This window comes from Ceratotherium simum, chromosome 2, assembly GCF_057802395.1.
Source record: "Ceratotherium simum simum isolate JZ-2026a chromosome 2, ASM5780239v1, whole genome shotgun sequence".
In the NCBI taxonomy this organism is placed as follows: Eukaryota; Metazoa; Chordata; class Mammalia; order Perissodactyla; family Rhinocerotidae; genus Ceratotherium; species Ceratotherium simum.
Window position 1 is genome coordinate 4,693,862 of NC_141901.1, and position 14,631 is coordinate 4,708,492.

Below are 14,631 nucleotides of genomic sequence, written 5' to 3' on the forward strand. Positions count from 1 at the left end.
AGAGAATCAATGACTTTTAGATTTAGAAAGATCGTTGAAATCATTTAGTTCAGGCACTCATCTTATAAATCATGTAAATGAGGCCCAAAGAGGTGAAATTACTTGCGTAAAATACATAGCACAGCAAGGATAAAAACTTAGATCCCTAAATCCTAATCTAACAATAATTATATGGTCTTCTCCAATGAAACCTGAGTTTCTTGAAGGCTCTGAAAGTAGGAAAAGCCCTAGTAGAGATACCAAATTGTAGATTATCCCAGCTGAAAAGGACCGTAAGGAAAATCCAAACTCCCTTATTTTTACAGATGAAAAAGAAAAGGCACTTAGAAGTTAAGTAATTTGTCTTATACTCAGGAGGTTCCGGACAGAGCAAGGACCAGAACACAGGTCTTTGATCCTAGTCCTCTTTCTACCATATCATACCATACTTTAAACATATTTCATACTCTCTTCTAACCAAAATTAATATTCTTACATGACTTGGAAATGACAAGTTATTTATAGCTCTTCTTAGGGCTTGCTTCTCCTTTGGTACATCCGACGAATCAAATTAGGTGAGGCATAAACAGTCTTAATTTTTAAAATTAGTTTAAAATCAGGTTAGTGGACAAAAGTTAAGTGTCAAACAACTGCAGCAAGGATTGTATTCCTTTTATGATCTCCTCTGAGAATACAAAATCTCTGTGGCCAAGGGATTTTTATTTTATTCACTAACATATTGCAAGTGCCAGAACAGTGCCTAATTTGCAGTAGGCCCTCAATAAATATTGAATAATTCAACTTTCTTGGTAGCTAACTGTTTAAAGATACTCTATTTTTTATCAATATGTTACAGTTGTATTTGAAATCCCAACTTTCTATTTTGGTTCTCATTCTTTAATTTTAAGGTAACAGAGGTTATTACTGTAAAAAATAATATATGTATATTTATATATTTAGTGTATATATTTAAACATAATATATATTAAATATATATTTAAGAATATATCTGTATATAGATGTATTATATATAGTATATAATACAGATATAATATATAATATAGATATCTAGATAACTATCCTAGAATGTCATTAAAATTCATCAGATAATCTCTGTAGCAAGAAAATAAATTGTTCTAACAGAGATGTTAAACAACTACGTTAATTTATAACTATGTGGCTATCTATACTAGTTATCTGATCCACATTTGGCTATATTTACATATAATAAAATAATATATAGTCTGAACTAAGTTGTATTAAGCTACCTAGAACATCATTTCCCTTAGTATTTAATTTTGAATATTTATGATAAAGATAGTCCTTTACAAACACTGCTAATATTGTTTATTTAGTTTTTTGTTTTTTTTGGTGAGGAAGATCAGCCCTGAGCTAACATCAGATGCCAATCCTCCTCCTTTTTGCTGAGGAATATCGGCCCTGGGCTAACATCTGTGCCCATTTTCCTCCACTTTATATGGGACACCACCACAGGATGGCATGACAAGCGGTGTGTTGGTGTGCGCCCGGGATCCAAACCTGCGACCCTAGGCCGCAGCAGCGGAGCGTACGCACTTAACCGCTGCACCACTGGGCCAGCCCCTAGTACATTTTTATTTTTAAAAACATTCTCTAGGTCTTTAAGACAAAAAAGAAAAGACAATTGTCTTACCTAGGAAAAATGCTAATATTCCTGTTATTAAGAGCTTACAGTAACTTTTCTCACCAGCCTTCACAGAGAGAGAGTACCATGTAACGTGGAGAATGATATTCTCAGCAGCACACTAAGCACTGAAGCAAATTTCACAGAACTATTTTTTCAGAAGTTCTTCCATTTAAGCCAAAATGTAACTCAATAAAAGCAAAGCTACAGTGACCTAAAATAATATGGTTCAGATAGCTGTTTTCTGGGCTGACTTAACCAAAGGGTATTTTTTTATTTATTTTCATTATTTGTTTATTTTATTTTCTTTTTCCCCCAGTTTTATTGAGATATAATTGACATATAACATTGTATTAGTTTAAGGTGTACAACATGATTTGATACATGTATATACTGCTAAATGATTATTACAGTAAGTTTAGTTAACATCCATCACCTCACCTAGTTACAATTCTTTTGTCATGAGAACTTTTAAGATCTACTCTCTTAGCAGCTTTCAAATATACAATACAGTATTGTTGTATTGTACGTTACAGCATGTGGTACACTACATCCCCCAAACTTGTTTATCTTATAACTGGAGGTTTATACCTTTTGACCAGCTTCTAGGATAGTTTTTAGACTCTTTACAGCTGCGGTCTCCTAGCTTCTTTTGAACACATGCCCCTATCAGTAAAAAAAATTTGCACACATATCCCCTACGTATATAGTTTATATATTCCATACACACACACACATATGTTAACTCCGTGAAATTCAGTTGTGTGTATATACACACATATCTATAACTGTACTAATATATTTTTATGAGATATATACACAATGGAAACTTTAAAAGGAGAAAATAATAGTAAGCATTAATAGTTTTTTCTTCTCTTCCCACATTACAGTGTTTCATTTTGTGCACCCCTTGGACAATTTACCCCATTTTGGAGCTCTTAAATACAAAGGAATGACAGTCCTCCACTAATGACTTTTTTTGTCTGACTAAGCTTTTAAGAAAACCTTGGGTGGTATGACTTCAAGGTTATTTCTATGACAAATACCTAGAGTATAGCTATGCAGCTGGTTAGTGTGGAGTCACATACTTTTATAGTCAGGAGGTGGTGGGGAGAGTGTCATAACTTACGAGCACTGAACTTGCTGGGGCACACATTTGGTTAGGACTCTATTCTTACTTTACAGAGGTAGATCATGATGCACCAGGAACAACACATAGGTAAATGAATGATGAAGGCCACAGGTCTAACTATAGTATATAATACATATATAATGCAACACTCTAACTCGAATATATATCTATATAAAGACATATTCTTGTTACTTGTCTAGACATACTTGTCAGTGATAAAATTGAATCTCAAAATTTAGAATCAGCAACATATGATAACTGTTAATATCCTAGCCTTGCATATCATTGTCAAAACCTCCAGCACGTGAATCTAGTCTAAAGTTTAAATGATGATTCAATAATATACCATTATGCAAAATGGTATGCAAAATTCTACTGAATACTCACTCTGGATAACTCGGAACAATAATCAGTGTTTCTTCAGATTTTATTCAATACTAGTGAATCAACAGTTATACTTTTCACGCTTCTCCATTTCTACATTGGTGTGCCTACAACTTTTTTTTTTTTTTAAGATTTTATTTATTTATTTTCCCCCCAAAGCCCCAGTAGATAGTTGTATGTCACAGCTGCACATCCTTCCAGTTGCTGTATGTGGGACGCCGCCTCAGCATGGCTGGAGAAGCAGTGCGTCGGTGTGTGCCCGGGATCCAAACCAGGGCCGCCAGCAGCGGGGCGCGCGCACTTAACTGCTAAGCCACGGGGTCAGCCCGTAATTTTTGTTTGTTTGTTTGTTTTTTGAAGAAGAAGACCAGCCCTGAGCTAACATCCGATGCCAATCCTCCTTTTTTTTTTTTTTTTTTTTTTTGCTGAGGAAGACTGGCCCTGAGCTAACATCTGTGCCCATCTTCCTCTACTTTATATGGGACGCCGCCACAGCATGGCTTGACAAGCAGTGCGGGGGTGCGTGCCTGGGATCCGAACCGGCGAACCCAAGGCCACCGCAGCAGAGCGCGAGCACTTAACCACTTGCGCCACCGGGCCAGCCTGCCTACAACTTTTCAATCACAAATAATTTTGCAGGGATAGGTTCTTACCCTGCATATTGGTTAAAAGCTTAGACGGGAGGGAACTAACATTTGTTAACAGTCTAAGTGCAAACACTCTGCTACACGTTTTACAGACATCATATCATTTAATTTTCACAATAATCCTTAAACGGTGATGATTATTATCTCCATTTTACAGATTAGAAACTAAGGCTTGAGGAATTTAAGGACAAGGTCACACAGCCAAGATTCAAACCTTGGTGTGTCTGGCTTCAAAGCCTATGCCTCTTCCACTACACTGAGAAAGGGGTACAGTAACTGAACTAATGCAAGAATATCCAGACGAAACGCACAATCCACAAATGAAACGTAACTGCTCTTCATTCCGAAAGTTGAATCAAGTATAAGCAATGATTATAGGTGGTTAAAGCCAAGGCCTTAGAAAAGATCCCGATAAAACTACGCTCCAATCCTGTATTAAAGTAGTCTAAAATTGCTCCTCCTGTATCCCGCCTTATCCTACAGCCCAAACACAGAGGGTCAGAGTTGACTCCACTGAATTCAGTTGACTCTAAAGCGAAGATTAGAACAGAAGCATTGCCCAACCCTCCCTCCCGAGAATCTTTGCCACAGAACACAGCCCAATTCCAAAAAATTGGGTGTTGAAAGAACTAAAAGGCAAATAAACTAAATAAATCTCTTCGTCAACAAATACCTCTCCTTAAAGATCAACTTTATAATGGGTATAATGCTGTAGAAAATAATATCATCCTAAAGTATAATCCCAAGATACAGTTCATGCCATTATTAAACTGGAAATCAGATTTAGTAACCAATTCAGACGTCAGAGAGCTGTTCGTAGTCAGATACGTCTGGAAATGGACAACTTGCCTAATGACACCAACTGCAGAGACAGATTTAACTACGGAGGAAAAAAAGGGCCACTTTTTTGGTTGTACTTCTATATTTCAATTTATAACAAATTTTCTAGTTTTCTAAGTCTTAGGCTTGAAAGAGACTTCAGAATAGTTCCCTCCCTGCCAAGCAAGTATTATTATGCCCTTTTCACAGGAGAGACAACAGAATTCTGGATCTCAAACAAAGAGCTGGAGGAATTGGGATCTTTCAGTTTCTTAAAGAATTACTTTTTTCAACCATAAGAACGTTGTTCTCCAACAGGACAAGAGAGAGCTAACATTTACTGAGCATTTGTGAAGAATCAAACACATATGCTATCTTTAATTCTCACATCGACCGCATTTTACGGAAACTAAGAGATTTAGGATTTTGCCCAAGGTCACACCTACAGAAAGCGGCAGAGCAGCATGAAACCCACGTCTGTCCACACGAAAAGGTCCAGGGAGAGCCTGTTCAGTAATTTCATAAAGAAGGACAGACTTAAAGACACCAGTCCTATGGGATGAGGAAGGACACTGACTCTGAACCCGGGGAAGGCATCCGCCTGCCTCTGCCAGCTGGAGCTGAAGAAGCATGACCTTTACTCCAGACCCTCGGGGGCGACAAGACAGCTCTGCGCCGTCCATACACCACCACCCGTGGAGCGCAGGAGGAGAGAGGGAGGGTTTCGCGGGGGCCCGGGGAAGATCACACCCAGAGGCCCGGCCCGGGGCTGAATCGTGCCTAAGGGATGGGGTGCGACAAAGGTCGCGAAGGGCGCTGAATCCCAGGTTTATGAGCTGCTGGATGAGAGAAAGCGAGCAGCAGGGAGGACGGGCGAGCGCGCGGATTCGCTCGCGGGGAAGGGGTGGGGGCTGTGGGCGACGCCTCCAGCCGCAGGGCGGTCAGCGGGCCTCTGAGGGTCTACCTTGGAGGGAGAGAGGGGGAACGTCTCGGTAGGCGCCATTCTGGGCCCATTACCTGCCGGGTGGTTGTACAGCGGCCTCAATTTCTCAGGCAGCATGAGCTCCACTTTATCGAGGACCCGGTGGTAGGTGGCCCGCAGGCCCCGGGCGCCGGCGGCCGACATCTCTGCGGACGCGCGATCGTGGGCGGCCGGGTGGGAGATTGGCCGCGTGCGCGTCCCCGGCCGACAACGAAGGGCAGCTCGTCACCCTCCGCTGCCACAGCGCCTCGCGTCCTCCTCTCCCCGACGGTGCCCTCCCCGCGGCGCAGCCTGCCCCCAGCGAACCACCTACGGACCGGGGTGAGCGAAGGCTGAGGGGCGGGGGCTCTGCGACTGCCCGCCCCGGGCCCGCCTCCCGCCCTCCCGCCGCCGACGCGGAAGAGGAGTCACGGCAACAGGTGGCGACAGGATTGCCTCACCGTCCACCCGGAGCCCTGCCGGCAGCGCGCCTGCGCCAGCGGAGCCGCCCACGGCGATTGGCCCGCCCCGCGGCGCGGGCGGGGCCCAGCGCGAAGCTCCACTTTCTCCTTCCTGCCCTCGAGGCCATGTTGGAGAAGGGAAAGTGAAGCTGCGCCGGTGTAATCCCCTTTCACTTTGACCAAGGAGGCCCGCAGTTAAAATGGGCTTTCCGGGCCTTCCGTGCCCCAACTAAAGATGACGCCGCACAACTCTTGCTTCCTTTGGAACGAGACTCGTGAGCGACAGACTTCACATCTCAGCCTCTTCTCTCTCTATTTCTCATTCATCCGCAGAGAATTAAGGATTTGGCTAGAGTGGCCTGAACCCACTTTTCTAGGGTGAGGGCGCCGTGGCGCGTGCCGGCATCAGCCCCCGGGGTGGTCGTCGTCTCGCGAGAGAGGCTTGGCAGGGAGCGTGCCGAGAACGAGGAGAGGAGAGGGAGGAGTCGCGGCCACCTCCGCCTCCTCGTCCTGTGGGAGGGGGGCCGAGGGAGGGGACTGTTGCTGATCTCAGGATGTTCTGGGTAGTCTGAGAAGGAGAGTATGAGGCGAGCTCCGGCCCGGGCGCGGCCGGGCTTCGGGGGCGAAGGCGGCGCCGTCTAAGCCCTTGCTCCCGCGAGGGCCGGCGCACGGATGGTGCCGGGGCCACTCGGGTGTTGATCCGCGTGTCCCCTCCCCCTCCCCCACGCGGTGGTCTGCCGTCCCGCCCCGGCCGGGCAGAGCCATGTCTCGGCGTGGCTCCTGCCCACACCTGTTGTGGGACGTGAGGAAAAGGTCCCTCGGGCTGGAGGACCCGTCCCGGCTGCGGAACCGCTACCTGGGTGAGCGGGGCCCCGGGGCGGAGGCGCTGAGGTCGCCGCCCAGACGTGGGGGAGGGGGCGTCGCCGCGGGGGTGTGGGAGGCGGGACGGCCCTCGGCGGGGACGCCCGGACAGGTGCTGGGTGGCCCTCGGCCGGCGGACCTGCGCCCTGTCCTCCCGCCGCCAACCCCCTTCGCCTGCTGGCCGGCGCCGCCCTTGCTGGGATTTCCTCGGGGGCCGGCCCGGGGCACACACACAGTCCTGGTCAGGAGGGGTGTTGGGGTCGCTTCTGGAGTGGGACTCGGGAGGAGACCTGCCGAACCCCCCGCAGCTGCTTCGTTTGGAGCAGAAGTGGGCGCTTCTGCTCGCCTCCAACGCTCTCCTCGCTCCGCCGAAGGACCTAAGTTTTTGTTGACCCCCGTCCCTTCCATCTTGGAGGGTCAGGTGTGGGCGGCGACGCGCTGACCACCCTCGGGGACTTCACCTCCGGGCGGACTCGGCGTCAACTGTCCTGCGGCGCCGAGCCAGACCCTGCAAGTGTCGGCCGAGCTCGCCCCACCCCGCGCCCCCGGTGCCTCGCTGTTGGCGTGGTTCTGAGCGCTGTAAGGAGGTGTAGGGTTTCACGGTCCTGTTCCCACCCCCGCGAAGCACACTTGGCATTTACTGTTTCTTAGTTAAGCTTTCTAAAAACAACCTTCAATACTTGAGGGAACAGTATTCCACTTTGTTTCGTTTTGGGTAAAGTGGTTTGGTGAGAATTCTGGGTCACGCCTGAACTGCCTCAAAAGCCCGGTATCTTCAAGGTGGGCCTGTTTAGTAAGGGTCTGCTTTGTTTCTTCCTGTGCAATCTTTTCCTTACTCTTTAATCTCTCATTGTTTTTTATTTGAAGAGAAGACAACATCATTTAAAATTTTTTTCTTTCCAATTTTGTCACTTTTTGCTAGGTAAGTATTTGTTGATGTTATTTGGTTTTGACTTCAAGTCAATAAAAGAAAATGAAATCTCATTACACCTGACAGTTCTGGTTTGTAAATTATTTGAGAGAAGTTAGCAAGCATTTTTTTCTTATTGTTTTTTTGTGTCTCAAGTGAAAGAGGAATACATTCTCCTTGTAAAAACTCAGTAAAAGTGAAGCAAAAATCCCTGGGATCCCTCCCATTGCAATTTCACACACACACCCTTAGAGGTAACAACGTTTCCTGAATACTCTTCGGACTTTCTTTTGCATTCTTACAAGCACATATGTGCGTATAGAAAGGCTATAGTTTTGTGTTTGTGTGAGACCTGCATATTGGTGTCATTTTGTGAACACTGTTTTGCGGCTTGCTTTTTCTACACTACATCTTGGAGATCTTTCCATGGCGGTAAAAAGGATCTGAATATTCAGTCTTAAACTGTTGCTTAGTATTTAACAGTATGAGGTACCGCAGTTGACTCAACCTTTCCTCTTGAAGTGGACGGTCCCTGTTACCAACAGCACTGCAGTGAACATCCTTGTACATGATTTTTGTGCATTTGTTCTAGGATGAGTACCTAGAGTGGTGATTAATCGTTTTAAAATTAAACGTCAATAGAGAGTGCTTTTTGTAAGCCAGTAACCGAGAAAGATGTGCAGTATTTCTTTTAATGTTTGTTCCCTGAGAAAGAAATTTTAGTTTAATACAACACACTTGAATACTGTGTTCTGCGAGAATGAATTATGATTTGGTCCTTTATCTCAATTAGTTGGACAGTTAAGTACTTATATATAGGTTTATATATTAATGTTTTCTTCTGGTTCAGTTAGTTCAGTTATATCTATGATAGAGTCAATTAAAATCTAACAAAACCATACATTTTCTTTTTCCCTTTCTACTCTAAGTCACTAGTGAGGGTGGAGTTTGTGTGTTGGGTAGAGGGGAATTGAAGAGTGAGAGTCTACTGACTTTAGTAGAAAGTCTAAATTATAGATTTTCAAATATATGTATATACATACAGGGAGTTCCTTATCTTAAATAATATATTAAATGTGCTAATAATATGTACTTTATAATTAGCACGTTCTTGCAACAGCTTCCTTTCAAAATGGTTTCTAAGTATTTGAAAATAGCTTGTCCAGTAATTTCTTGGCCTTCGTAGACTTTCTTTACACCATTAATCTCATTCTTCCACACCACAGTGCTAATCTTGATTTAGTATTCAGGACACAGCAAAATCCTGAATTAATGAGATTTTTTAAAAATGATATTTTGAAGTACTCTTATAAAGCTTTCCTTTTAAAAAGTCCAAGCCCAAGGGTTTTGGAAAGTAAATAGATTCTTTTTTTTTTGAGACTTCTATTTAAACATTTTGTTTGTTTATCACGATTTTGTAGGTTAAATATTTTTCGGATTTATTTCCATTATTTGTATTTCTAATAATGAATTACTGCTAAATAACAATAAAATTGGGATAGAATGAATTGACAGATTTTTCTTGTAACATTTACATTTCAAATTACTTCACCATAATGTGTCTTTCCCATAGTAGTATTCAAGCTTCGTAGGTGATTTTATTTAAATTTGGTTAATTACCTCCTTTCTTCCCATCAAAGAAAATTACAGTTCACAAAATATCTTTTTATATTGTGGGAATGAAGATAAATAATTTATCATATGTTATTTAGAAGAAAAAGATGTACATATTTACTTATAGTCCCCAAGTTCACAAGATTCTCCTGAACCAATAGAGTGTTGTTTGGTCTAGCATGGATTCAGAGGCTAGGCCAGGGATTGTAATCTTTATAAGTCTGATTTAAATTTCAGTGTAGGACTTATTTTTTTAAAGAGTAATTGTCAGAGTCCAGAGTCAGGGACACCTGTAGGTTTAAATGTTTCAGTTTCTCAAGGTACTGTATTCTAGCTATAGAGTAGCGCTTTTGGAATTTAGTGATTATTATAATAACTTAGTAGCCACATATATTTCATTTGTGTATATATTTATACAGTTTTATAAAGATAAACATTGCTTATAAAAAACTATCATTTCTGTACATTTCCCCTTTCTATTGATATTTCTGTCATTTTAGACAGACTTGCCTACAACTTGAATTTACACTTTCTAACCCTTCTAAATTAAAAGACAGTAATTAACAAAAAAATAATTTAAAGAAACTTTTTGAGGGAGTTGTTTGCTGTAATGTATAAAATGTTTAACCTAAAATGTTTAAATTGTGATGAGGCAGTGTCTTGGTCAGCTTGGGCTGCTATAACAAAATACCATAAACTGGGTGGCTTCTAAACAACAGAAATTTATTTCTCACAGTTTTGGAGGTTGGAAGGCTGAGATCACGGTTCCCACACGGTCATGTTCTGCGTCTTGTGAGGGCCTGCTTGCTGCTTCATAGCCGTCTTTTTGCTGTAACCTCACATGGCGAAGGGGGGAGCTAACTCTCTGGGGTCTCTTTTATAAGGGCACTAATCCAATGCTAATCTCCTCCCAAAGATCATATCTCCTGTACTGTCACCTTTGGGGTTAGGATTTCAGCAAAGGAATTTTTGGGCGATAGAAACATTCAGACTATAGCAGGCAGCCAATGACAACTTTATAGTGGAGACCGAAATCTTTTTCTTAGGGGATTAGGAAGTCTATGTCCTTCGAATATCATTAGAGTCAATATGTAGTGAAATGGATAATTTTGCATTTAGATTACTCTTTAGTATATTCTGAATACATCTGCATTCAGACTTAGCAAGTTCTTCATACTGTGTTGCCAAGTTACAATACATGAGGGTCAGTAAATTCTGACTTTTGCCTCCTTGTTAGCTACGGGGGGAAAAGTTAGTGGAATATTTCTATGTTGTTTCTTTAGTCTTGCAATCTCAATGAAAGTTGAAACATGTCTGATTTTAGTAGTGAAAAATGGCTATCAAATATGACAGATATATTTGGTAGAATATGCAGATAATTCCTAAAGATAAGGCCACCAAAGGCATATTACCAGTCATAACAACTGCAGACAACTGAGTATCACTACGGTGGATTTCATTCCCCCTGGTACAGGATGAAAGTGCTTAGAAGGCATAGGAGCTTCTGGTGGCATAAGATTTATGTTATGGGTATGTTTTAGGTCAGTGCTTTTCAAATGTTTTGACCACAATACACGGTAAAAATGCATTTAAATGGCAACTTGTGATACACACACACACAACTAAAATAAGATTTTCCAAATGGTATTTAGCCTTACTAGGTGGGGCACGTTCTGTTTTCTGTTCTGTATCATGTTGTTAAAAAATGTTAGTGTTGACCCGATAGAATATCCACTAATGAGTCTTGGCTTGAGGTTTGCAAAACTGTACTGGATGGTGTATGTTTTTTATAATTGTAATTGAATGTCATTGACTCCAAGGTAAGGGTGGATACATTTCCCAAGTATTTGCAGCAGATTAAAAAAAATTTTTTTAAACACTGCTGGTAGCTAATAGAGAAGATATAAATAATGAAACTTCATTTTATTTATATCTTGGAACAAATAACTAGGGTAGGACACTTTTAAATCCTCATTTCTTGGAAAATACCTGTAATGGGATTGCTGAGTTGTCTGATAAGTGTTTATAAGAAACTGCCAGACTGTTTTCCAAAATAATTGTACCGTACTGCATCCCCACCAGCGGTGTTTGAGAATTCAGTTGTTCCACATTCTCATCAGCGCTTGGCATTGTGAGCCTTGCTAATTTTAGCCTTTCTAGTAGGTATGTAGGTATAATGACAACGTTATTGTTTTAATTTGCATTTGATTTAATCCTAGTGGTTAATGATTTTGGGTCTCTTTTCATGGCTCATTTGCCATCCATATACTTTGGTTAAATGTTCGGATTTACATTCTTAATATTGTAAAAATTCTGTATATGTTCTTTTTTTTTTGTGGTAACACTGGTTTATAAAATTATATAAATTTCAGGTGTACATCATTATATTTTGATTTCTGTGTAGACTTTATATATTCTTGATACAAGTCCTTTGTACAGTGCAATAATGTATTTTGCAAATATTTTCTCCCAGTTTGTGTCTTGTCTTGTCTTTTTCTTAATGGCACCTTTTATAGTTCGTGCTTTTTGTGTCCTGTTTAAGAATCATTACCCAATCCAAGGTCATAAAGTTTTCTACTATCCTTTTTTCAAGAAGTTTTCTGTTTTTAACTCTTACATTTAGGTCTGTGAACAATTTTGAGTTAATATTTATGTATGCTGTGAGGTAAGGGTCAAGTTTCATTTCTTTGTATGTGAATGTGCACTTGATATAGCATCATTTGTGAGAAGATGATCCTTTCCCCTTTGTTGAAAATCAGTTTACCATATATATAAGTCAGTTTCTCTAACATGTTCCATTGATCTAGGTGTCTACCTTTATGCCAGTACTTTGTGTCTTTATAGTTGGTATTGAAATCAGCTAGTGTGATATTTTGAACTTGATTCTTTTTTCCAAAATTATTTTGGCTATTCTGGGTTCTTTCCATTTCCATATAAATTTTAGAATCAGCTTGTTAATTTCTGCTAAAAAGACTGCTGGGGTTTTGATTGGTATTGTGTTGAAGCTATACATTATTTCAGGGAGAACTGTAGTCTTTATAGTATTGAATCTTTCAATCTATGATGGTGGTTTTTCTCTCCATTTATTTAAGTATTCTTTCATTTCTCTCAGCAACGTTTTATATTTTTCAGTGTACAAATCTTAAACATATTTTGTTATATTTATCCCTATATATTTAATGTTTTTTTTTTTTGAATGAGTCTTTTCTTTTTTTCCCCTAAAGCCCCAGTAGATAGTTGTATGTCATAGCTGCACATCCTTCTAGTTGCTGTATGTGGGACGCGGCCTCAGCATGGCGAAACAAGCGGTGAGTTGGTGTGCGCCCGGGATCTGAACCCCGACTGCCAGCAGCGGAGCACGCGCACTTAACCGCTAAGCCACGGGGCCGGCCCTATATTTAATGTTTTTAATACTATTTTAGATGGTATTTTTTTTTTTAATTTCAATATGAAATTGTTCATCATGGGTATATAGAAATACAATTGATTTTTTTTTTTTATTGTCCTTACATCCTGCAACTTTTGTAAACCTACTCATTAGTTCTTATAAAAATTTTTTTTGCAGATTTTTGGGGAGTTTATGTAGATGATTATGTCACTGCATAGTTTTATTTCTTCGTTTTTCACCTATATTCTTTTCTTTTCCTTTTTCTTGCTTTGTTGCACTGGTCAGGACTCTAGTGGAATCTTGAATGGAAGTAGTGAGAGTGGATATTCTTGCCTCATTCCTTATCTTAGACAGGAAACATTCCTGTCTTTCACCATTAAATTTGTTGTTGGCTAGGGGGGCTGGCCTGGTGGCACAGCAGTTAAGTGCATGTGCACTCTGCTTTGGCAGCCTGGGGTCCGCAGGTTTGGATCCTGGCTGCGCACCGATGCACCACTTGACAAGCCATGCTGTGGTGGCATCCCATATAAAGTAGAGGAAGATGGGCACGGATGTTAGCTCAGGGCCAATCTTTCTCAGCAAAAAAGAGGAGGATTGGTATCGGATGTTAGCTCAGGGCTGATCTTCCTCACACACACACGAAAAAATTTGTTGTTGGCTAAGGATTTTTGTAGATGCCCTTTATCCGATTGAAGAAATTCCCTTCTATTCTTAGATTGCTGAGAATGTTTATCATGACTAGCTGTTGAATTTTGTTAAGGTTTTTTCCTGCATTTATTGAGTTGATTATATGATTTCCTTTCATTGATTCTGTTAATATGGTATATTTACATATTGATTGATTTTTGAATGTTGAGCCAACATTTCAATTCCTGGGCTAAATCCTACTTGCTTATGATAAATTATCTTTTATATATTACTGGCTTCAATTTTGGTAAGAATTTTATGTCTGTGTTCATAAAGGATATTAGCCTATAATTTCCTTATTATGTTTTTGCCTGTTTTTGGGTATCAGGATAATGCTGGCCTCGTAAATAAGTTGAATGTCTTCTCTTTCTCTGAAGGGTTTGTGTAGAATTGAAATGATCTTTTCCTTAAACGTTTGATATGTTTCATCATTGAAGCCATCTTTGGAGTTTGCTTTGTGGGAAGGTTTTTTTTTGAGATAATTGTAGATTCATATGCAGTTATAAGAAATAATACAAGGAGATCTTATATACGCCTCAAGCACTTCCCCCAGCGGTAACATCTTGTACAAGTATAATATCACAACCAGGAAACTGACATAGGTAAATCTATGAACTTTATCGAGATTTCCCCAGTTTTACATGCACTCATTTGTGTGTGTGTGTATGTGTGTGTGTATTTAATTCCAGGCAGTTTTAACAGATTAATTTTAATTACTTTTAATAGATTAATGTTAATTTTAATTGGTTAATGTGGTTACTACCACATTTAAGATACAGAACAGTGCCATCACGATTCTTTATGATACCCTCTTATAGCCACAGCTACACCTTCCCTCCCTACTGCTAACTACTGGCAACCACTGATCTGTTCTCCATCTCTATAATTTTGTCATTTCAAGAATGTTATATAAATAACATGTCTGTAACATAAATAACAGCATGTAACCTTTTGAGATTGGCTTTTTACCCTCAGCATAATTCCCTTAAGATCCATCCAAGTTGTTGTGTATATCAATAGTTTATTCCTTTTTATTGTTGATTTGTATTTCATGATATGGGTGTATGACTATTTAACCATTCACCTGGTGACAAATATTTAGATTATTTCTAGTTTTTGACTATT

At 40.7% G+C, this 14,631-nt stretch overlaps 2 protein-coding genes across 8 annotated transcripts in view; one reads left to right on the forward strand and one right to left on the reverse strand.

Moving 5' to 3' along the window:
• The window catches only part of MPC2 (mitochondrial pyruvate carrier 2), a 38,759-nt gene extending 32,810 nt beyond the window's left edge, over positions 1-5,949 (reverse strand). The window contains exon 1 of the mRNA XM_087437650.1: positions 5,642-5,949. Within this exon, the coding sequence (XP_087293776.1) occupies positions 5,642-5,750 (109 nt within the window). The 5' untranslated portion in view covers positions 5,751-5,949. The remainder of the gene's footprint in view (positions 1-5,641) is intronic.
• A 526-nt stretch (positions 5,950-6,475) lies between these two features.
• The window catches only part of DCAF6 (DDB1 and CUL4 associated factor 6), a 136,116-nt gene continuing 127,960 nt past the window's right edge, over positions 6,476-14,631 (forward strand). For 3 of the 7 annotated variants that reach the window (XM_087437581.1, XM_087437594.1, XM_087437599.1), the window contains exon 1: positions 6,478-6,906. In XM_087437581.1, the coding sequence (XP_087293707.1) occupies positions 6,810-6,906 (97 nt within the window). In that variant the 5' untranslated portion in view covers positions 6,478-6,809. Of the gene's footprint in view, positions 6,907-14,631 lie in introns of all 7 variants that reach the window. The other 4 variants (XM_087437618.1, XM_087437604.1, XM_087437586.1 and 1 more) reach the window with 3 other exon arrangements.